At 41.8% G+C, this 25,155-nt stretch overlaps 1 protein-coding gene across 1 annotated transcript; it reads left to right on the top strand.

Moving 5' to 3' along the window:
- Positions 1–3,733: 3,733 nt before the first annotated feature.
- On the top strand, positions 3,734–14,205 carry LOC132774282 (START domain-containing protein 10-like). The gene is made up of 6 exons (XM_060774263.2): positions 3,734–4,504; positions 10,204–10,351; positions 11,665–11,768; positions 12,438–12,555; positions 13,064–13,116; positions 13,755–14,205. Exons 1-6 carry the CDS (start codon positions 4,340–4,342, stop codon positions 13,965–13,967), a joined length of 801 nt encoding a protein of 266 aa, XP_060630246.2. The 5' UTR covers positions 3,734–4,339; the 3' UTR covers positions 13,968–14,205.
- Positions 14,206–25,155: the final 10,950 nt, after the last annotated feature.

The following is a 25,155-nucleotide window of genomic DNA, read 5'->3' on the forward strand; positions in this document are numbered from 1 at the left end:
CACCTGAAGTGTTGTAAGCAATACGCTTGAATTTCAACCTTCTAACATGAACAATTGATGATGTTGCTAAGTCTTCATAGCTATTTCTCCCAATTCTATTCCTCAAAACCATTTAAAGTCATTCAGACCTCCAAAAATGGAATGATCAGTGGAATGACCAGGGTGGGACAAAGGACTCTTGTCTTCTGGAGCTAGGTGTGAATGTTTCAACTGATGACCTTGATTAGCATTTGATTGCCTGGTAGTGCCTGGAGCAATCTTTTGTTGAGAGGTAATTAGATGTTTGTTTCCTCTCTGTTGTCGTGCTGTTCTAATTTTAGAGTTTTTTAATACTGGTAGCCAGATTTTGTTCATTTTCATGGTTTTCTCCTTTCTGTTGAAATTGTCCACATGCTTGTGGATTTCAATGGCTTCTCTGTGCAGTCTGACATGGCGGTTGTGAGAGTGGTCCAGCATTTCTGTGTTCTCAAATAATATGCTGTGTCCAGGTTGGTTCATCAGGTGCTCTGCTATGGCTGACTTCTCTGGTTGAAGTAGTCTCCTGTGCCTTTCATGTTCCTTGATTCGTGTTTGGGCAATGTTGTGTTTGGTGGTCCCTATGTAGACTTGTCCACAGCTGCATGGTACACGGTAGACTCCTGCAGAAGTGAGAGGATCCCTCTTGTCCTTTGCTGAACATAGCATTTGTTGGATTTTCTTGGTGGGTCTGTAGATAGTTCGTATGTTGTATTTCCTCATCAGCTTTCCTATGTGGTCAGTGGTTCCCTTGATGTATGGCAGGAACACTTTTCCTCTGGGTGGATCTTCGTCTTTATTCTCGTGGCTTGTTCTCGGTCTTGCAGCTCTTCTGATGTCTGAGGTGGAGTATCCATTGGCCTGTAAAGCCCAGTTTAGGTGGTTCAGTTCATCTTGAAGGAGGTGGGGTTCGCAGATTCTTTTTGCACGGTCTGCCAAGGCTTTAATGGTGCTTCTTTTTTGACTTGGGTGATGGTTGGAGTTTTTATGTAGATATCTGTGTGTGTGGGTTTTCTGTAGTCAGTGTGACCCAATTGTTGATCTGGTTTACAGATGACTAGGACATCTAGAAAAGGCAGTCTTCCTTCATTTTCATTCTCCATGGTGAATTGGATGTTTGGATGGATGCTGTTAAGATGGTCCAGGAACCTGTTGAGTTCTTCTTCTCCATGGCTCCAAATGGTGAATGTGTCATCCACATATCAGAACCATATAGTGGGCTTTTTTGTTGCTGTTTCTAGGGTTTGTTTTTCAAAGTGTTCCGTGTAGAAATTAGCTATGACCGGGCTGAGAGGGCTCCCCATAGCTGGACCACTCTTTTTCCTAGACCACTTTTTTTCCTATAAACCCTTTTTCCTAGTTCCAACAGACCTCACTACCTCTGAGGATGCTTGCCATAGATGCAGGCGAAACGTCAGGAGAAAATGCCTTTAGAACATGGCCATATAGCCCGAAAAAACCTACAACAACCCAATGATTCCGGCCATGAAAGCCTTCGACAATAGACTTTTTGAATGTGCCTCAGTGTCAGAGCAACTTCATGCTTTAACCAAGAGACTTTGGGAATTATCTTGTAGCTTTTCATGTTCATGTTTTAGGACTTTGTCACATATTTAAGGGTCTTTGCCTCGCCTGTGTCTTCATGAATCTTGTTTGCCTATGTTTCCTTGGATTGCTCTTTTGAAATATATTTTTGCTTTTTGAACTTTTTATCTTTTATTTTAAATAAAACTACAAAGATAACTTCTGGTGTGTTCTCTGGTGTCTTAAGCAAGGTGGTTCTACTCTGAGGTGCAACAGAGCCCTTGTAAAGAAATGTTGTCTGTCTTAAGAACAAAGCCTCCTGTCTCCTCTAACCAGATAGTAGAGCAGGAAAGAGGCAATCTTGTGTGATGTGTAAGTAAATTCACAATCTTTTTTAAAAAAATGGAATCTCACACAAAGAAGACAATTCTATATGTAAAGAAGACAACTTCCCCTGCTCCCCCCCCCCCCCCAGCTCCATCTGATGAAGTCCTAAGTGTGTATTAAATTTTGACAGCTTGTTTAGCTGCCAAATCTCTTCTGGCATCTCATTCCACAGTCTTCTTGGGCAGCTGATAAAAAGGCCTCTGGGTGACAGTCGTTAGTCAAGTTCTGGCTGGAAGCAATAAAAGTCTCCTTGCTGAGGTGGTTGCCTCACTATGCCTAAAAGTAGGACTAGTCCTAAAACCACATGTTTTCCTGATATTTTTCATATATTTTTGCTTTTCACAAAAATACAAGGATTATATAGCATCTTAATAGTCTGATCCCAACTTGTTATTGGTGGTGTACCAGACCAGGCCTGTAGCGAGGGGGGGGGGGTTAGGGGTTCAACCCCCCCCCCCCCCACACACACACACACACACACACACACGAAATGTTTCAGATTTTTTTAAAAACCTGGTTTACTCATAAATTTTAACTGGTTAACCAAATCCCCATGCTAAGTCTATGAGATGCAAAAAATTAAGAGTCCCTCCAGAACTGCAAGCACTATCTCAGGCAAATATTGACAATTTATTCACACTGTTTGGGAACCCACCTACCTGCGTGACCGCATCGCCGTGTACGAACCCACACGATCTCTTCGTTCATCTGGAGAGGCCCTACTCATGATCCCACCTCAATCGCAAGTGCAATTGGCGGGGACGAGGGATACAGCTTTCTCGGTGGTGGGCCCTCGATTCTAGAACTCTCTCCCTAAGGACATCAGGCAAGCCCCAGCCAGGATAACTGCATGCCCATCCCCCTCCAAACACCTACCCTTTTCACCTGGTCATGCCCAGCACTTTTTAATTTTAATTATTACATTTGGCCCTGCTACAGATTTTAATTCTGTCATGGTGTGTTGTTAATGTTATTGCCTTGTTTTTGAGTTATTTTGCTGTATTGCTGTTGTTGTTTTTACTGTTGTATTTGGGCTCGGCCTCTTGTAAGCCGCACCAAGTCCTCCGGGAGATGGTAGCGGGGTACAAATAAAGTTTTATTATTATTATTATTATTACTGTCATTGTGGGATGTGTGTGTTGAATGTTCTCATTAAGGAGGCCAGACTTGGTGGAGGTGGTTGACAGACGGAGCTGCAGACAATTGAAGGCTGCTCTGCTCCCTGCTGTGCTCTTTGCTTCAGCGTGAGCTAGGAGGCAGGTTTCAACCCTCCCCACGAAATTTTTAACCCACCCCCCCCCCCCGAAAATTTCAACCCCTCCCGAATTTTTTTTCTGGCTACGGCCCTGTACCAGACAGTTGGTTTCTGGCAGTATATGACTTCTTTTTAACAGCTTCACACTGACCATTTCAAATTATTAAAGCATTTATTAATGCTTTAATCATTTTCGATTTTGCTCACCAGAAATTCAGGAGTGACTGGGGCTGCCAGAAGGCAATATTTGACACTGGTGTCAGTGTCATCACCCTATATTTTTAGGAGTAATGTTATGTTGGGCAATCAGCCACAATATTTGGTGATGATTCCTGAGTTAAATGATAGTAAGATATTTGTGTTTTTAATATTAAATAATAGTCTTGTGTTATAACCTCAGACCCCACATCCAATAATCAGTCCACTAGAAACGTCCCTTCTGCCCCTTAGTACTTGCTTATTTCTACAAATCATGACTGGCCCACATCTCTTTCCCTGCAGAGTAAGAAACCTAACTGCATCCTGTATGCCATCATAAAAACCGTCATAGGAATTGGCTGGGTATCTGCTGCGGCTGTTGCTGTTACTGGCAAATACCCAGCTGGTTCTGTAACTCAGTGCTGCAAAGTCAGAGGCAGGTTAAGTAAAGCAGAAAGCAGCAAAGGGATGGAAGAGGGACAGAAGGGAAGGCTAGAGGCTGCTGGAGAGTACCAAATAGAAGTGAAAGTCCATACAAATGCATGCAGATGTATGTATGTTATCTGCTGAAACACAGAAGATTACTCAGAAGAACACAGCACCCTTTGGCAAGACAGAGAAGACATCTGAGCTCCTAGCACTAGCAGCACCGGCAGCAGGAATGACTGCAGAAAAAGAGCCTCTCTGTTTGCACTGAGCAACCACACAATGCAACCTATGGAGGGAAGAGTATAACCGCAGACAGATCTCCTCTTACAGAATCAGGGCTGGTGTAGGGGAAAGCTCCTGCCAGATTGTAGGGAAGAAAGACACAAGGGGAAAATGGTAGGACGCAAGGTTCAATGACCAGAACCAAGCAGAGTTGAGCCCAGTAAAAGCCCTCCATCTACCCGGCCAGCATCTATATAGTTCAGGTGGCTTACTGGATGGGACCCAGTGGTCCTGAAGAAAGTTGCATCCATGTCTAAGGGAGGGGAGGTTGCATATATCCCAGATGATTCTGATTTTAGCAGTTTCCGGCACCAGTGTGAGAGCCAGGAAGGCTGGAGCAGACAGTACAACAAAGGAGGAGTGACAGTATGGAGCAAGGTACAGGAGGAGAATGCAACTGTCCAGAAAATCAAGGTAAGGACCCTAGCCAGAATACTTGCTCAGATAACTAGGGCTGAAAATGCATGAATACTGCCCCTTGGCCTACCCTGTTGGCCCTATTAATTTTTCCCCGGGGGATCTTTTCCTCCCACTCCTTGTCCCACATACGCTTGTCTATGAAGCAGAAAGATGCTGCCCATAATCTGCACTGTCTTTTGCTGCATTCAGTTCTGGAATTCCTGCTCCATCTAGGCAGCAGAAGGTGCAGTACTTCAACTCAGCTACTGTTTCAGTATTTGAAACAGCTTGGGGCTTCTTGCGGGGATCCTCTTTTCTCATGATCTTTTTATCTATGAGACATTTTTGCTATTATAGCCTCCAAGCACCTTCTACAGTTTGTGCTCTCTCTGCTCTTTCTAAAATTCTTTCTGCTTCTTTGTACTTAAATTGAAACAGAGATGAAGAGAGCCGAGAGAAAGAATAAAGCTCATTCTCCGTATTACTAAGTGACTTGCCTGGGACCTATGACAATGCAGCGTTTACTGTTTATTCTGTAGCCACGAGCTATAAAAAAGCATAACTTTAGAGTTGAACTGTGTCTTCTCAAAAAAGTAGAATCTGGTCTGATTCCCAACCACTGAAATTAGGTCTTGGGGGGATTGGGGCTTGTACATATTTGCAGTTAAAAGGCCAGGAGCCAAGAGAACATGAAACCTTGTTTAGCTATGCAAATAGGGATATGAGTATGAGAAATTAATTAACTCATTAAGGGTTGTGAAGAAGAGGTGATTCTGATAATCAAGCATGGAATCATAGAATCATACAGTCAGAAGAGACTACATGGGCCATCTAGTCCAACCCCCTACCATGCAGGAAAAGCCCAACCAATATATCACTGACAGATGGCCATCCAGCCTCTGTTTAAAAACCTCCAATGAAAGAGCTTCCACCAGACCCTGGGGGCCCTTCCACACAGCCATATAACTCAGAATATCAAGGCAGAAAATACCACAATATCTACTTTGAAATGGGATATCTAAGGGCCCTTCCACACAGGCCAATATCTCAGAATATCGAGGCTGAAAATCTACATTATCTGAGTGTGGTCAATGCAGACATTGTGGGATTTTTAGCCTTGATATTCTGGGTTATATGGCTATGTGGAGAGGCACTTCGTCCACACTGCCATATATTCCAGTTCAAAACAGATCATGTGGGATTTTATTCAACTGTGTGGAGGGGGCCTGGGGCTGCAAGTTCCACTGTTGAACAGCTCTTACAGTCAGGAAGTTTTTCCTAATGTTGAATCTCCTTTCCTGTAATTTGAACCAGTTGATCCAAGCCCTAGTCTCCAGGGCAGCAGAAAACAAGCCTGATCCTCCTACTTTATGACATCATTTCAAATATTTAAACATGGTGATCATGTCTCCTCTCAACCTTCTCTTCTGCAGGCTAAACATACCCAGCTCTTTATGTTGCTCCTCATAGGGCATGATCTCCAGACCTTTGATCATTTTAGTCGCCTACCCCTGGTTACATTCAAGCTTGTCAGTATCTTGCTTGAATTGTGGTGAGAAGAATTGAACACACTATTATTCCAGGTGATGTCTGACCTAAGCAGAATAGAGAGGCACTATGGCCTCCCTTAATATATATTCCTTTTAATATATATTCCTTTTAATATATATTCCTTTTGATGCAGCCCAAAATCCCATTGGCTTTTTGAGCTGCTGCATTACATTGTTGGCTCATGTTGAACTTGTGGCCCACATGGGACCTCATCAGGTGGACCTTTTTATGGAAAATAACACTGAGCTCCACTTTTTAAACCTTATTTTATGGCCTCGCATGCTACCCATGAGATGACGCAGGCCGTGGTTATGCCCCTTTCGCGAAGCCTTGGCATTGCAAGTACAGGAAGTGAGGGCCTGTGGAAATTTAGACATCATGGGCAGTATCTGTGTTTTATGTAAGCTTTGCAATATTTTCTTTCTTTTTAGCACAATTTTGATCCTTTCCCTATCTGATGAGGGGAAGTGATGGGGCAACACATGCCCCGTAGTATTTGCTCTACCTTTACCTTCCCATCACATGGGAAAAAGGAGGGTGGGTGCACAGCTTGCGGGGTAACTCAAGTTGCCATATGGCTGCACTAGCTTACTAAGATCTCCAGCTTTTAAAAAATACATTTCTCCAACTCTATGTGAGAAAGGTTAGCTGAGATCATTATGGAAAAGGCATGGTGAACAAATGCAGCAGAACACAACACATGTGGATGGAGAATGTCCCCACAGAGCATGGTCTTCTTGGGCTTTTGTCTCACACTAATCTTTCTCCTAGTTCAGTGGTTCCCAGTCTGTGCTCCGTGAACCACCAGTGGTCCACAAGAACTAAAATATGGTCTTTGGCCTCACCGTTACTACACCGTTGCAACAAGAGTGACTGGTCTTACAAAAACCCCTTATAGTTCAGAGTGTTATCAAAATCCACAGATAATAACACAGGCAGGCCAACCAAACAATTTTTTTTCTTGATGTCTTCATTTTAGGCCTGTTCCTGGGGTTATTTGAGGTGCAATAACAATTGCATTGGATAGACCACATCAGCTCTAGGTTATTAAATATGGTTTTCTGTGGGTGAGCAGATGGCGACTACTAGACGGCATATGTTCTGTATCAGAAACTAGAGCTGATGTGGTCTGTCCAATGCAATTTTCTGAATAATCCCCCCAAATAATCAAACCAAATCTAAAGTTCACCAAAAACTGATTCATAACCCTTTTGGTACTAATGTTGGAGAGTGGTCCCTGGTCAAAGGGGTCCCTGGTCAAGTGGTCCCTGGTCAGAAAAAGGTGGGAACCACTGTTCTAGCTGAATCAAGTAGCAAACAATCCCATCTTCTCTCTGTGAGAAATCTGCAGAAAATGTCTACCCTTTGGAAAGGGCTGGATTTGGATAAGATTTTTTTTTATTGCATGATTAGTGCCACTAAAATAATGAAATATGTAAGCAAAGCTACACTGGTCTTAAGTCCTTCAGAGTGCTCCTGCATTATGGATGACTCCACCTGCACTTATCTCAACACATTCCAATGGCAGTCGTGCCCCAGAGATTTGCTGCTCTTTTAGCTTTGTTGCATTTTTAATGAGGCACTCACCAGATCCCAAGTAATTAGAGAAATTTCATTTGCAAATTGGCTTTTCTCCACTTTTATACCTGTTCCCATTGTGCCACTAGCCTTAAAGGGGGCTCATATTTTTCCATCTTCAGTCTGCACACTTGTAAAAACTGTCTTTGTTTGGAAATTAGATGCTGATTTAGTTCAGATGCATTATTATACTTAATCTCTAAACCAAAAATATGTCAGATGCTTGGTATTGTCATCTGTGAAGCCAGGTCTGCTGCTAACTCTTTGCACACAAATTCCAAAGTGTCATCTTTCTCACCAGAAACAAGAGTATTGTGGAACCTTACAGATGCCACCCTGCAGATGCCACAACACTCTTGTTTCCCACCAGAACCAAGAGTGTTATGGCACTCTAGTCTTTAGAACTGTCTCACAGAACCTTGTTGTGGTTTATATGACACTCTTGACCTGCGATACCTTTTTCATGGCCAGACAGGCCCACTTGAATCATAGGAGCTAGTTGATGAAATGTGGTCTCTATTATTGAACTATGCTGGTGTTATATCATCATCATGTGCCCGGATCTTTAACCATTATGGCAGGGTTGTCAAATTGATTTTTAATAAGTGCTACATCAGACTTATGGTTGCCTTCAAAGGGCCACTGGATTCATGGATGGGGAATACATGGATGCAAAGGACCAACTATATATATATATTTACATAGTAGTCAGTGCCCTTCAATTTTTATTCAGTTTGGGTCCATAGATGTTATTGAATGATAACTTAGATCACTTTTCATTATCTGCCATGCGGACAGGACATAATGAGAAATGCAACCCAACAGCACTTCTGGGTCTGAGGTCAGGAAAAGGCTAAGGGACATTTTCAAGCCAGACTTCCTGTCCACAAGCCTTGCATCTAAATTGAAATTGTGACTCAACAGAACAAATTGCAACATTTCAAATGTTATTACATCACAACTCTCATCAGCTCCAGCCATAATGTCTAATGATGAGGCATAGAGGAATTATAGACCAGCATCTGGAGCGCCATATAGAATGACATGATGGGCTGGATTTGGTCAACAAGCCTTGAGTTTGGCACATATGTATTATGGCCATCTTTATAACAATAATCATTTCTCCAATCATGTAACCTAACCCCAAGGAGAGTTTGCTGGGTGGCTGCCTCATTATGGATTGGGAAAGTAGATCTCTTCAAATGATGTTTTCTAAAGCTTCCTAAATCTTGAAGCACATTGTACATATTGCATTCATTATCTGCTCACTACAGACCTGGAACAGCACATATACGTACCTGGGTGTACTGGCACATATACATGGTTAAAACTGGTTATCCATGAGTGTTTGTGATTTAGGATGGGCAAGAGTTTATTGGATTATGCGCAGAACAATTTCCTATTTTTACATGGACCACAATGTAAAAATAGGAAATTGCTAGCGACGGAGGCCCAGGTCTCCGCCACTAGCAGAACCGCCTTCTTTCATTTGCGGCAGGCTAGACAACTGGCCCCCTACCTGTCCAGGGACGACCTAGCTACGGTGATCCTGGCCACGGTCATCTCAAGACTGGACTACTGTAACACCCTCTACATTGGCCTTCCTCTGTCGGTGATCCGGAAGCTCAAGCTGGTACAAAACGCAGCTGCTCGGCTTCTTGCGGGAATTCCGATGAGATGCCACATAACACCAATCTTACTACAGCTGCATTGGTTACCAATTGAGCACCGGATCACTTTCAAAGTGATGGTACTCACCTTTAAGGCCTTGCATGGTCTGGGGCCGATGTATCTGAGGGACCGCCTCACCCCCTACCAACCCCAGAGATCCCTCCGTTCTGAGGACCAAGATCTATTGGAAATTCCCAGTGTCAAGAACTTGCGTCTAACAGCAACCAGACGGAGAGCTTTCACAGCAGTGGCACCATCACTCTGGAATATTCTGCTACCTGAAGTCCATGCCTTGCGGGACTTACCAGCTTTCCGCAGGGCATGTAAGACATACCTGTTTCGACAGGCTTTTAATGTTTGATATTGCCGTTTTTAAATTAGGTTCTTGTAGGTTTTTTCGGGCTATAGGGCCATATTCTAGAGGCATTTCTCCTGACGTTTCGCCTGCATCTATTGCAAGCATCCATTATTTGTTAGGAAAAACGTCAGGAGAAATGCCTCTAGAACATGGCCCTATAGCCCGAAAAAACCTACAAGAACCTAGTGATTCCAGCCATGAAAGCCTTCGACAATACGTTTTTAAATTGTTTTAAATTGCTTTTAAATTTTGTTAGATTTTAGCTATTCTTGTAAGCTGCTCCGAGCCCCAGGGGAGTGGTGGCATATAAGTCCAAATAATAAATAAATAAATAATAAACTGATACTCAAAAACACCCTGCCAACTCAAGAAGAGACAAAGCAGAAAGCATTTCGGGGTGAGCTTCTCACTTTTTTTTACAGCCTGTGCTTCTGGATAGGAGGAAAAGAAGGGGGATTTTATGCCATCTCTTGGTGAATGTTTTTGCTCCTGTGCCTGATGATCCCAGAATTAAATACTCTTTGGTGCATAACCATGCTGACTCCCTACCATACAGATGCAGATCATTTGCAAGGATGTAGCTCCTGAGACGTTGTATGATGTTCTACATGATACCCATTACCGCAAGAAATGGGACTCCAATATGATTGAGACCTATGACATTGGACGCCTGACTGTCAACGCAGATGTGGGATACTACTCCTGTGAGCACTTCATTGCTTCTTGTATATTTGACTGGCAGAAAGCTCTTTGTTTCTCCAGCATGATTTTTATCTCCATACTTCTCAAGCACTACCCATAGCTTTTTAGGAGTTTGTGTGTGCATGTGTGTGTGTTGAAAACCATAGGGATAGTCAGACAAAGGAATTCATTAAACCATTAGAGTCCTTTGCACCACAACATAAAATTGCCAGTGGTTCTATAAGGAGAAGTCCTCATTCTCCACTTACAATTTATTCAATGATAAAAGTGAACATCCACTTAGTAAACATCATTCTGTATGTAAAAAATGATATTAACTTTTATAAAAAGTGTGGCATTTTGAAGTGGAAGTGAGACTGTGTTTGGAAAACTGTCATTGACATAAAGCAGATTTCACATACATGATATCCATAAGCTGTACTTTATAATCCTGTAATGTACCCCAGTATTATATCCCTAAAATAGAAAATGGGAAGGAAAAGACAGAGGTTCAATGCAATTGATTTACCCAGAGCAAGTTGTGATTCCATCACAGAGCTAGGGACTTAATCAACTTCTTAAATCAGTACATTAGCTCAGTTTCAAGCCTTTTTGATTAATCAGCTCATATCAAATAACAATGCATTTGTCTTGTGTTTGCTACTTCCTGATATGTCTTAACTTAGTATGATGTACTTGTCAGAAATATGAAATTGCTCTAGAAGGGAATTGTGGTGTGTTGTACCTGAGGGAAATACATTTATTTACCCAGAAAGCAAATTCATTGCTCTGTGAAATGTATTTCTGTAAGAGTGGCATTCATAACTGCACAGCAGATTTGTAATTTAATTAGTGATAAGCCTTCATGTATCCTTCTATCACATTTTAGCATTTGTGTGTGTGTTTTACTTTTCTTCCCCACTCTTGAATTCATTTGTTTTGAAAGATGTTCTCTTCAAATATGGCATATGTATTTAGTATTGCTCATAAACCCAACTCTTCTTTCATACACAAAAGTTCAGTGGTAGTAGAAATGAGCTGAGGAAGAAAAGACAGTGGCAGGAAATAGAAAGGGAAAAACATGGAATACAGTAACAAACAATGGCAGATCAATGAAAGTGTTGTAAATGTAATGTTGTCATTCTAGTTTCTCTGAATGAGACATAATTTCCCCCTGGAGTTTCTATTTTAGTATAGTCAACCAAAAGTCATCACATAATAGAGTAGTAGCTAGGTTTTCACTAGACTTGCTTGATTTTTAATGTAGCATGTCATTGCTGACCATCAGTATTATCTTTCTCCCTTCCTGCCTGTTTGTCTTGTCTTCCATTAACAGGGAGATGCCCAAGTCCTCTGAAGAATAGGGACTTTGTTACATTGCGCTCCTGGCTGCCTCTCGGCAATGACTACATGATCATCAACTACAGCGTCAAACATCCAGTGAGCCATATTCTCTTTGATTCTAGCAGCTAATCTTCTGTTGTCCAGAAGTCTTACTACAACTCCCTGTGAAGCAAGAATATGTATTGCCATTGGGTTGATACCTTGCTTTCGGGGGGGGGGGGGGGGGTGGGGGAGAGAGAGAGAAGGAGGTTGGAACAAGCCTGAAGTTTCAATGGAGAGTTGTCTATCCATTGACCATCAGGAATCAGCTTCTCTATAGGAGTCTCTCCACACATAGGTCAGCCATCTTTCCTAGTTCCATCCATAACCACTTGAAATCTCATGGGAAGGTTTGTTCATGAGATGGTTTCATGCCAATGAGTCAAGGGATTGATTTCAGGCTGCCACAGCAGGTGGATGGGTCTTCCATTTCCCTTCCTGGGTCAACGAAAGTGGGGAAATTGCTACTACTACCTCCGCAGTAGAATTGATCTTTCCACATTTCTCCTGGCTCTATCTTAGCTCTATCCTGCCTTTCCCATATACATCCCATCATAGCCCCTCAATGCTCAAAGGCCTCTGGCAAATCAAGGGAGGCCTCTAAACCCATGGTGCATGTTGAATTACTCCACAAATGACATATCAACTTAGATTAATGCCTACAGGGCACCCCTGCTGGCAACTGCATGTCAGGACTAGGCCTTAGACTCTGGGATCTCTCTGCAGAAGCATCCACCCCGGAGGGACTTTGTGAGAGCCATATCCTTGCAGACAGGCTACCTGATCAAAGCAACGGGCAACAAGGGCTGTATTCTTTACTACCTTACTCAAGTGGACCCTCGAGGTTAGTATCAAGGTGATGGTTGGGTAAAAGGATAACATGTTGCTGGGAGATGAATACTGGGTGCTGTAGGCTAAATTTCAGAGGAAGGAACTAACAAAGCCACCTTCTTGCATAAGGAAATCCAAGAAATTCATGGGAACATCATAGATCAACGTGCTACTTGAAAGCAGTCATACACACACTGCTTTTATCAATTACAAAAGCCAAAGCTAAACCAGAAAATGTAGAAAAAACAGAAAGTAAGTTTAAGAAAGTGTGACACAAACCTGACATAAAGATGATCCTACAGCAACAATTGAATTGTGAAATTAAATACTAGAATTGGGGTACTATTAAGGATAGTAAAGTGGGAAACACACCATCGTAGGGGCACAATTAACTAGCATATTCTCATAATACAGCTCCTGATGAGAATGAGTGGAACCTGTGCAAAAACAAAACAGTTACCATGCGAGAGATGGTTACACAAACAAGATCTTAGTGACCGGAGAATCTGGCTTGCTTCTAGGTTCATTACCAAAGTGGGTGGTGAATAAAGTCTCGCAGTATGTGGCACCAAAGGTAAGCTATTAGTATGCATGGGACTTCATGCAATAGCAGGGTGGCAACAAAAGGGAGATAGTAAGAGGAAAACCAGGTTTGCAAGAAAGATTTGGTTATCTATATTGTTTGGCCTGTCAAGAACCACAGAACCACAGCTTTGCACCCCCTAAATATGGTTTCCTGCCCCTCTCACCTGTCTAGATCAGGGGTCCTTCAAACTAAGGCCCGAGGGCCGAATGCGGCCCTCCAAGGTCATTTACCTGACCCTCGCTTAGGGTCAACCTAAGTCTGTAACGACTTGAAAGCACACAACAACAACAACAACAATACTAATAAATTTATATATATATAATTGGTCTTCATTTTAATTATTATAGTGTTTTAAAGTATTTTTGCACTACAAATAAGATATGTGCACTGTGCATAGGAATTCATTCATGTTTTTTTTTTCAAATTATAATCCGGCCCTCCAACACTTTGAGGGACTGTGGCCTGGCCCTCTGTTTAAAAAGTTTGAGGACCCCTGGTCTAGATGATCTCCATTGGCCCCAGCTCTGCCTCTTCCAAAAATATGTGTGTTCCCGATTCCTTGTGTATTGCCACCCCATTCTGTGGAAACTGTGACCTAAGTTAAACTTCCTACTTTCATCTTACAGGCCATGAAGAAGATCTACAAGGCTGGGCTAAAGTACGCAGAATGGAAACAGAAGCATGAACCTGACTTTAAGCCATGGGTGTATCCAGAACAGAATGCTTTGCCCAACATCAGCTTAGCTGAGCTCTCCCTGCAGCATGCTGACTCGCTGGAAAACATTGATGAGAGTGGTGTGAGCGAGGACAGGACACGCATCAGTGATGAAGAGGCCTAAGACGACCTACCATTCTCTAGATGGGCAACTTATCCTCCTCCTGTGGTGTGGATCTGGTCCTTCAACCAGCCGAAACACAGCAGTCCTCACAGCAACGCTCCACACATACAGCTCTCGGCTCTCTTCTTATTCCAAGATAGACACACAAATGTGTATACATATCAGGGTGCACTGTTGCTTGTAAGCAATACAATCTGTTCTGAGGGCTACAGATTAAAAGAAAAAAATGTCCAAATTACTTCTGGTATAAAAGGTGCTCTTACTTATTTGTAAATTATATTATTTGTGTGTTTAAGGCTTTGGCCTTCAACAAAGAAAAGATCCCAACTGTGCATTGCTCTAAGGTTTTTGAGGTAGCCTCAAGCAGCTTCCTAAACATGGAAATTTTTGAAGTGCAGACACTCATCATGACAGTCTCACTAGACATGGCCCAAAGGAGAATCCAATATTTATGCAAATGTGTTAATTTGCTTTTTGAAAAAATCTAAAAGTTTTCATCTTCAATCAAACAGATCTTTTGTAAAGCTGATTGAAACCACAACCCATCTAAAATATGCCTGAGATTACAACATTATCAGGTGAATGTGGTTGACATTACGCTAGGGACATTTCTAGTAATATATTGTAGCTGGCAAAATTCATTCAAATTTTGCAAGCTTGGTAGTTGATTAAATGTCCTTTGACAAGTATCTGGCCACTTGGAGTGCCTCTGGTGTTGCCGCAAGGAGGTCCTCCATTGTGCATGTGGCAGGGCTCAGGTTGCATTGCAGCAGGTGGTCTGTAGTTTGCTCTTCTCCACACTCGCATGTCGTGGATTCCACTTTGTAGCCCCATTTCTTAAGATTGGCTCTGCATCTCGTGGTGCCAGAGCGCAGTCTGTTCAGCGCCTTTCAAGTCGCCCAGTCTTCTGTGTGCCCAGGATGGAGTCTCTCATTTGGTATCAGCCATTGGTTGAGGTTCAGGGTTTGAGCCTGCCACTTTTGGACTCTCGCTTGCTGAGATGTTCCAGCGAGTGTCTCTGTAGATCTTAGAAAACTATTTCTTGATTTAAGTCGTTGATGTGCTGGCTGATACTCAAACAAGGGATGAGCTGGAGATGTCACTGCCTTGGTCCTTTCACTATGGCTGCTACTTCCCGGCGGATGTCAGGTGGTGCGATACCGGCTAAACAGTGAGAGCCCTTGAAAAAAAATACAAAGCAGGCGGGCAATCTGCATTGGCCTTGGGCTTGCACTGAACTCTGGGATTTTGGATCTTCTGATAAAATTTCAGAGGTTAGTTAGTGGAGTACCAAAAAACCCCTCACATTTTGCAATGGGATTACACACATATACATGTAGAGTGGGACATTTGTTATGGCTCATTTTGTCTTTCAGCTCTATCTCTTCATCCATGCCTCAGATTTCTTATCTTTGGGTTTTTTATTCTCTGTTTAAATATGCAATAAAACTAAAAAAAAAAGGAAGTAAGAAAATACAAGACAGATGGAAACATGAAGAAAAAGATGACTTTCAATCTTCCCTCTGGCAGTTATGGATACATACATTGCTCTTCTCATCACAAAAACAACTGCCACTCTCTTCCAATAGACTACAGTACTCTCATTATCAACTTCAAAACCACTAGTTCTTTTCACTTTTTTCCCAAACCTTAACAAAACCGACATCAACAAATTTTCTCTAATCAAGTCAATTAACATATTTATTTCTACTACATGTATAAACTTCAGTTGGCTTTCCCACAAACAACCGACTTCGCTTTACTTATTCTAAACAATGATTTCTTGATTTGTTCAAAAAGAGACATTGCCCTGTTATCCGATTTAAAGTTACAAAATACTTTTTAAAATATGTGACTGTGTCAACACTCACACAATTAATCTGGGGTAAGTCACTCCCAGATTAATTGTGTGAGCTGCCCAGAGCTGCCCAGTCTAACTATGGAGCATCCCTGGAGACTTTGGGCACATTGGACTGCCACCATATCACTGACCATTGGCTTGATGCACCTTCCTCTTGGCCCGATTCTCTCTTTCGCCCTCCATTCGTGCCTCTTCAAATTCTACAGCACTGCTGGTCACAGCTGGAGGAGCTGGAGTGCTCAAGGGCCAGGGCTTCCCAGTTCTTGATGTCTATGCCAGAGTTTTTAAGGTTGGCTTTGAGCCCATCTTTAAATCTCTTTTCCTGCCCACCAACATTCCGTATATGTGTATGTACATATCAATGCACAGCAGCAGGAATTTTTAAAATGTTGCCGGATTTCCCCTTGCCCCAATTGCTTATTTAATATTATAAAGTTTAAAATAAACACTTTCAGAGACTTCTAATGGCTCTCGGCTTCTCCTCTCTTGAACCCAGCTGGAAATCAGCTGTGTCTCCGTGGAAGCCTGAACAAAAACTGGCATGGATGAGAATCGGTCTCCACATGGGGTAAAGAGGGAAATCTCAAACTTTACATGTCTGCAGGGCCACAGGGTCATGGGAAAATCCACCTTTTTTTTTGCCTGGAAACAGGATACAGAAAGACCTTTTTGAATTGAGGTTTCCCTCAGTTGCTGCGATTGAGCACGCATTTAGCACAAATGTCATCTGCCCCCCCCCCCCTTAACCCATTTTTCCTGAATTATAGGTACTGTGTGGAAGCACCCTAAATAATAATAATAATAATAATAATAATAATAATGTCATAATAATGTCACGCGCTGGGCCTATGACAATGTCTGCTTTCTGTATGCCCAACGGGACTCCGGGGTGCCTCAGCTAAAGGGTCCCATAGGTTTCCCAACACAAAGTTCTGTAGAGGCTCAAATTAAGTCTAACAAAGTTCTTTATTAAGGCTTAAATCTTCGAACAAATTAATAAAATGCCATATAATCTTGAAAAACTGGTAGCTTTCTCGATCTGCCGACAAGGGACAAGCAACTGCTTGATAAACTGATCCTTTCCTCTTTAGGGAAACCTTCCAACCCCTCCTTGGGCAATCTTTCTTAACCCTGCTGGCGTGAGGCCCCAACTCCCAGCTCCAAGCTGTGTTATGGATAGCCCGAGTGGTCCGTTACCAGGCAATGGTTGCTGCAGATCTGCCAAGCTGGTGTCCTTTTAGTTTCTCCACGAAGACTGTAGGAACTATTTCTTTTGCCCAGCAAAGGCTGGCTGTATTCCTCCAGCAAAGCTGTGGAATTGTAAATTTACTCCCAAGCAAGGCTGTAGAGGTTTTCCCTTTTTCCCAGCAAAAGCTGGCTGTAGATCTATTTCTTTAACCTCAGCAGAGCTGTAAGAAGCGAAGCTTTTTACAGGTGGGACAGAGAAAAGCCCACACATCCTACTGTAAGGCTCTAAACTGTGAGACTGAACTAAAAGTCTCCTTTTTCCCTCCAAAACCTGGGGAAAGGGGCGGATCTAAGGCTCTAATGATGATTGATAGGTCGTTGGCCCTATCAACCTGGGGAAAGCCACCCAATTGCAAAATGCAAGACCCAAATAAATTCAAACAAACTAATCAGTGCAAGAAAGGGAATTCAAATCTCCTGGCACAGCCATGCCAGCACAAATAATAATAATAATAATAATAATAATAATAATAATAATAATAATAAATCTTTATTTATACCCTGCCACATCTCCTCAAAGGGGACTTGGGGTGGCTGACATGAGGCCAAGCCCAGAATTACAGTACAACAAAATGAAATAAAATACAAGCAGCAAGTAACAACATTAAAATAAAATACAGAAAATAACAGAAAATGAAATAAATAGATGCAAAATAACATGATGAAGAAATAAAATAAAAGCACGGTGGGCAAGCAAAATGCACAGAATAAGATTGATAAAACCCTGAGTGAAATAAGTAAATGGAGAAGTATGTGTCTCTGGGGGGGCTCAGAAGGGATGAACAACAGGATTGATCTTTCATTAAAGTCAAGGGAAGGTGCGTCATGAGGACAGAACTATCGCTGAGATGGAGGCAAAGAAATCTTGAGAGCAGAACCTGGAAAAGATCCTTGTGGTTGGATTTGTGGCTTACACTGGCACTGTTGTTATTGTTCTCAATGTGAATAATTCACATAGCGCAGCAGGAATGAAAGCAGCTTTCTGCAGAGTCTGCTTTCATTCCACAGGCAGAACCAAGAATAATATATTTGCACTAGTGATCATCCCACCTATATCCATACCTTTGTCTGTCTGTTTCCCCCTCTTTCCCCCACCCTCCCCACACATGCCTATGCAAACAAAATTGCATGTCTATGCTACATTAATTAATCATACCAGCTTTCTTAGACCACTCCCAAGCTTTTATCTTGTTGTAGTTATATTCAAAGATATCCACAACGTTTTAGTAGCTGGATAGGCACTCTCTCATGAAAGATTTACCCAGACTTCAGGGAAGTGGCTGGAACTCTTAAGTAACAAGTAAGGTTTTATGAACACAGTAAAAACAAATTTAAGAAAGTCTTCCTATAGCGATATCAGGACAGTAACTTATCAGAGACAGGAACCAGAAAATGGGAGGATATAGTGCTTATATGAGTCTTCCTTTCTTCTGGATAAGGGCAATGGAATAAGCCATCCATGCATGATGAAATGTTATATACAACAGTGAAACATATGGCAATCCTAAAAGAGAATTATGGAGAACATGAAGAGTGACAGCAATAGAAGTATGTTCTTTATAGAGATAAGGAAGTTAGTTTTCAAAGTCCCACTGTGTACATTTTACTATGTCTTCACTTGAAAAGGCACATTTATTTTACTGATATTAATTCTAAATTGCTATTTAGATTAATGTTGCACCACTGCACTAAAAGGTTAAGACTTGGAAGAGCAAGTATGAAGGAACTAGACAAGATGCTCTAATGCAGGGGTCCTCAAACTACGGCCCGGGGGCCAAATACGGCCCTCCTAGGTAATTTACCCGGCCTTCGCTCAGGGTCAACCTATGTCTGAAATTACTTGAAAGCACACAACAAAAACAACAACAATCCTATTTCATCAGCCAAAAGCAGTCTCACACTTCCTATTGAAATACTAATAAATTTATATTTGTTAAAATTGTTCTTCATGTTAATTATTTTATTGTTTTTAATTGGGGGTTTTTTGCACTACAAATAAGATATGTGCAGTGTGCATAGGAATTCATTCATGCTTTTTTCAAATTATAATCCGGCCAGCCAACAGTTTCAGGGACTGTGACCTGGCCCTCTGTTTAAAAAGTTTGAGGACCCCTGCTCTAATGTAAAGATGTACAATTGCATACCAGGGTCAAGATTGTTGTGTTAAGCGTATTTCAGTCAAGTCCAATGCAGAAGACACAATAACACTGCACCTAGACAAGAGGAAAAAGAACAGAAAAACTTTACTCTTATCAGCAGAGTTAAAACATAAACTCGCAATGTTACAAACAGTGCAACAAACTTACGTAGTCTTTGTAAGCAATACAGAATAAGGCTGCTTCTTCTTCATCCAAATGAGAGAGCAGTAGAAATGGTTGGGCAAAATGCCTGAGCAAAAAAGCTGAACTGTATTCTAAAAACCATACAGTTATACCCCACTGGATGTGATCCAAACTTACTAGTTGACCTACATTAGCAGCTGCACATACTAATTAACTGCATAAGGTTTTCTTTAACATACACACATACTTGATCATGTTACGACTTACTGTAACAAGGATTGTACACACCATCATACAAACAAGGTCAGTGAAAAATCATTTATGTTCCAGGTGGCGATGGTGGAACTATGTGAAGATTGTTTAATTTTCTGTGGGGCAAGGTATTTGAGCCTTTCTACCCTTGTCCAAAGACTGGAGCTTGTTTCCTTTGTTCTGTGCTCTGAGTTTAATAGAAACCAGTATCTAAGAAGTGAGTTTGCCCTACTCCTTCAGTTGAATAGCTCAATTCTCATTTAATGTCTTCATTAGGTGCTGTAAGAAAAAATAAGAAAGAAGTCAGATATTAGATAGATAGGAGATGGATAGATAGACAAACAACTTAATTGCATTTGTCTTTTCCTATTTAGCAGAGACAGTTTCTACTTTCTAAGACCCCTTCCACACAGCTGTATAAAATACACATTAAACTGGATTATATGGCAATGTGGACTCAAATAACCCAGCTCAAAGCATATATTGTGGATTATCTGCCTAGATCAGGGGTCCTCAAACTAAGGTCCGAGGGCCAGATGTGACCCTCCAAGGTCATTTACCCGGCCCTCGCTCAGGGTCAACCTAAGTCTGTAACGACTCAAAAGCACACAACAACAACAACAACAACAACAACAATCCTATCTCATCAGCCAAAAGCAGACCCACACTTCCCATTGAAATACTAATAAATTTATATTTGATAAAATTGTTCTTCATTTTAATTACTGTATTGCTTTTAAGTGGCTTTTGCACTACAAATAAGATATGTGTAGTGTGCATAGGAATTCATTCATGTTTTTTTTCAAATTATAATCTGGCCCTCCGACAGTTTGAAGGACTGTGACCTGGCCCTCTGTTTAAAAAGTTTGAGGACCCCTGGCCTAGATATTCTGGGTTATATGGTTGTGTAGAAGGGTCCTAATATAGCTAGAAAGTGCAACAATCATGAACAGGAAGTGAAGCAGAAATCATCAAGAAGAGAGAATTTTTGTCAGATCTCCCACCAGAGCCCCAAATTCCTGACTAATAAGAAAGAATTCATACTTGTTTTTTAAAATCCAGATCAATATTTACAACTGGTGCTGCTTCTGTTCTGATGCATTCAACTATGGGTGAAAAGTAAAGTCAGGAAGAAAAATAAAAACTCCAACTAGAAATCAATAATCTCTGGATGACAAATCACCTTCATGGTTTCTCATTCAGAAATTGAGATCTGACCCAAAGCACTGTTTAACTCAGTGCCCTTCCACACAGCCCTATATCCCAGAATATCAAGGCAGAAAATCCCACAATATCTTCTTTGAACTGGGTTATCTGAGTCCACACTCACATAATGTGGGATTTTCTGCTTTGATATTCTGGAAGATAGGGCTGTGTGGAAGGGTCCTAAGAATCAGTGCCTTCTGATGAAAAGAGGGGGTCTTTTTTCCAGAGCATCAGTCAAGAGTCCATATCCAGGAAATGATGCAGCCTGTGAATATGGGAGGTTTCCACCTTTAGCTGGACAGGTTTCCTGTTTGGCTGGTGACACAGGGACCCTCCCAGTGTCCTGACATTGGAAAGGAAACAGGAAGCTGCTGCTATGCCTGAGATTAGTTTCAGCCATACACCATTCATTCTGATTCAAAGCCCAGTGTTATAGTCTCTATTCCAACAAAGGGGCAAATTCTTGCTATTACTCAGGTCCTGTTTTATTTCATTAGTTTTGTTTTCACATTTTTAAATGCACAAAACAGATGTGTGTGCAAGTCAATAGAAATGAGACTTCTGTATGCAACTGAACACTGGATTTAGGTGTGAAAGGGCTGACATAAGGGATGATTTGCATGTGCAACATTTACACAAGGCCACATCATATACTTTCTTAGGACCTCATCAGATGGCCCTTTGTAAAGTGGGGAGAAGCAGGGGGAAATTGTGGGTCAGCATTTGGCTGTGTTCCCTATCATCAAGGTCTGTACTCTGCCTTCTCACAACGTTTTCCCACTGTCTACCTCCTCTTCCTCTTCAGTTCTTCTGTCTTTATTTGGATGATGAGTCAGGTATACATCTGACTCCTCTTAATTCTACTGCCGCAATGCTGTGAACACAAAGCCCCACTGAGCCCCACCAGAAGTAGTCCTGTGTCATATGATGGGCTCTGGAAGACTCCATGCCAGCAGCACAGAGAAGCGGGGAGAAGATGCTTCTCTGCCTCCATCTGATAAGGCCCTCCTCCTTCACTCTCAATCTTATCCATCAATGCACTATATTGTTGAAGGCTTTCATGGCCGGAATCACTGGGTTGTTGTAGGTTTTTTCGGGCTATATGGCCATGTTCTAGAGGCATTCTCTCCTGACGTTTCGCCTGCATCTATGACAAGCATCCTCGGAGGTAGTGAGGTCTGTTGGAACTAGGAAAATGAGTTTATATATCTGTGGAATGACCAGGGTGGGACAAAGAACTCGTCTGCTGGAGCTAGGTATAAATGTTTCAACTGACCACCTTGAATAGCATTTGATGGCCTGGCAGTGCCTGGAGCAATCTTTTGTTGAGAGGTGATTAGATGTCCCTGATTGTTTTCCCTCTGTTGTTGTGCTGTTGTAATTTTAGAGTTTTTTAATACTGGTAGCCAGATTTTGTTCATTTTCATGGTTTCCTCCTTTCTGTTGAAATCGTCCACATGCTTGTGGATTTCAATGGTTTCTCTGTGTAGACTGACATGGTGGTTGTTAAAGTGGTCCAGCATTTCTGTGTTCTCAAATAATATACTATGTCCAGGTTGATTCACCAGATGTTCTGCTATGACTGACTTCTCTGGTTGAAGTAGTCAGTATAAACCCCTTTTCCTAGTTCCAACAGACCTCACAACCTCTGAGGATGCTTGTCATAGATGCAGGCGAAACGTCAGGAGAGAATGCCTTTAGAACATGGCCATATAGCCCGAAAAAACCTACAACAATCCATCAATGCAGTGTATACAGTGAACTACACTGAAGGGGATGTGTAACCAATTTTGTCCCTGTCTATGCCCCCTCCACACCTTTGACAATGGAATGATTTGTTACTGCTATTTGTATATAGATATTTTTAATGCTTCAGTCAGTGTTTCTCAACCTTCCTAATACCGCGGCCCCTTAATACAATTCCTCATGTTGTGGTGACCCCCAACCATAAAATTATTTTCGTTGCTACTTCATAACTGCAATTTTGCTACTGTTATTCATCTTAATGTAAATATCTGATAAACAGGATGTATTTTCATTCACTGGACCAAATTTGACATAAATACTCAATATGCCCAAATTTGAATACTGGTGGGGTTGGGGGCAGGGATTGATTTTGTCATTTGGGGGTTGTGGTTGCTGGGATTTATAGCTCACCTATAGAGAATTCCGAACTCCACCAATGATGGAATTGAACCAAACTTGTTCACACAGAACTCCCTTGGCACACAGAACTCCCATGACCAACAGAAAATACTGGAAGGTTTTGGTGGGCATTGACCTTGAGTTTGGGAGTTGTAGTTCACCTACAACCAAAAAGCACTGTGGACTCAATGATGGATCAGGACTAAAATTGGCACAAATACTCAATATGTCCAAATGTGAACACTGGTGGAGTTTGGGGGAAAATAGACCTTGACATTTGGGAGTTGTTGTTGCAGGGATGTATAGTTTACTTGCAATCAAAGAGCAATCTGAACTTCACCAACAATGGAATTGAACCAAACTTGGCACACAGAACTCTCATGAACAGAAAATCCTGGAAGGGTTTGGTGGGCATTGACCTTGAGTTTTGGAGTTGTAGTTCACCTACATCCAGAGAGCACTGTGGACTCAAACAATGATAGATCTGGACCAAACTTGGTACAAATACTCAATATGCCCAAATGTGAATACTGGTGGAGTTTGGGGAAAATAGACCTTGACATTAGGGAGTGGTAGTGGCTGGGATTAATAGTTCACCTACAATTACAGGAGGAGGGCTTTTGGTGGAAGGATTTGCTGTCTGTTTCCAAAAAGGGATTTCTAATACCATCAGAAATATGTTTCTTCTGATGGTCTTTTGTTACCCCTCTGAAACCCCCCTTGCAACCCCCCTAGGGGTCCTGACTCCCAGGTTGAGAATGCTGGCTTAGGTAATCAAACATTTAAATAGGTGGCATTAAAAATGACCTTAGATAGAAGCAGCAAGAACTTTTTACTTACATCTACTAAAGTAGCAATATATCTTAGTTTTAATTTTTTTTTAATTAATGAAAAGGATTGAATGGCCGCATTATAGCAAAGTATTGGGGACTCACTGCTGGTTAGGAGACTGCCCACAGAACAGCCCATTTGCCCATGCAATTGATTTGATTCAGTGTGGGCGATTCTGTCAGTTCTTATCCCATGTGTTTTTGTACTTTTGGAATGGACTATCCCGGTTCCTGACTCCAGAAGAAAATTCCAAATAGTCTTCCCCCCTCCCCTCCCTTTTTGTTACTGTTTCTGACGTTTGACTGATGAATCATGACAGAGCTGACAGGAAGTTCCTCTGTGTCGTGGGAAGAGTTATGTCATAAATCGTACCCACAGTGGTCTAAAGTCACTAAAGCAGTGTTTCTCAACCTGGGGGTTGGGACCCCTGGGGGGGTTGTGAAGGGGTGTCAGAGGGGTCGCCAAAGACCATTAGAAAACACATTATTTTCTGTTGGTCATGGGGTTCTGTGTGGGAAGTTTGGCCCAATTCTATCATTGGTGGGGTTCAGAATGCTCTTTGATTGTAGGTGAACTATAAATCCCAGCAACTACAACTCCCAAATGTCAAGGTCTATTTCCTCCAAACTCCACCAGTGTTCAAATTTTGGGCATATTGAGTATCTGTGCTAAGTTTGGTCCAGATCTATCATTGTTTGAGTCCACAGTGCTCTCTGGATGTAGGTGAACCACAACTCCAAAACTCAAGGTCAATGCCCACCAAACCCTTCCAGTATTTTCTGTTGCTCATTGGAGTTCTGTGTGCCTGCTATGGTTCAATTCCATTGTTGGTGGAGTTCAGAATGCTCTTTGAGTGTAGGTGAACTATAAATCCCAGCAATTACAACTCCCAAATGACAAGATCAATCATCCCCCCAACCCCACCAGTATTCAAATTTGGGCATATCGGGTATTTGTGCCAAATTTGAACCAAATTTGAATGTAAATATATCCAGCATATCAGATATTTACATTACGATTCATAACAGCAGCAAAATTACAGTTATGAAGTAGCAACAAAAATAATTAAATGGTTGGGGGTCACCGCAACATGAGGAACTGTATTAAAGGGTCATGGCATTTGGAAGGTTGAGAAACACTGCACTAAAGTGAAATAGGTGAATTCTGAGTGTGAACTACATTTGGCAGTCACAGCATGACTTGAACAACTAGTATTTTTCAAGCAGTCACTCAATGCAGTTATCTCTCAAATCCCAGAGATTCTAGTCCTCCCCAGTTTATCCTCTTAACAATTATTGGAGATACAACAAGGTTATAATCAAACATCTTGGAGGTATAAGAGAAAAGTATTAATCCACTGTAA

This window comes from Anolis sagrei, chromosome 4 (assembly GCF_037176765.1).
Source record: "Anolis sagrei isolate rAnoSag1 chromosome 4, rAnoSag1.mat, whole genome shotgun sequence".
In the NCBI taxonomy this organism is placed as follows: Eukaryota; Metazoa; Chordata; class Lepidosauria; order Squamata; family Dactyloidae; genus Anolis; species Anolis sagrei.

Bases quoted from the DNA above. Each gene is read 5' to 3' on its own strand.
- LOC132774282 (XM_060774263.2), top strand. From the start codon at position 4,340: ATGTCTAAGGGAGGGGAGGTTGCATATATCCCAGATGATTCTGATTTT. The intron at 4,505-10,203 runs GTAAGGACCCTA...CCTACCATACAG, and splicing joins CAACTGTCCAGAAAATCAAG to ATGCAGATCATTTGCAAGGA. The intron at 12,556-13,063 runs GTTAGTATCAAG...GCTTGCTTCTAG, and splicing joins TACTCAAGTGGACCCTCGAG to GTTCATTACCAAAGTGGGTG.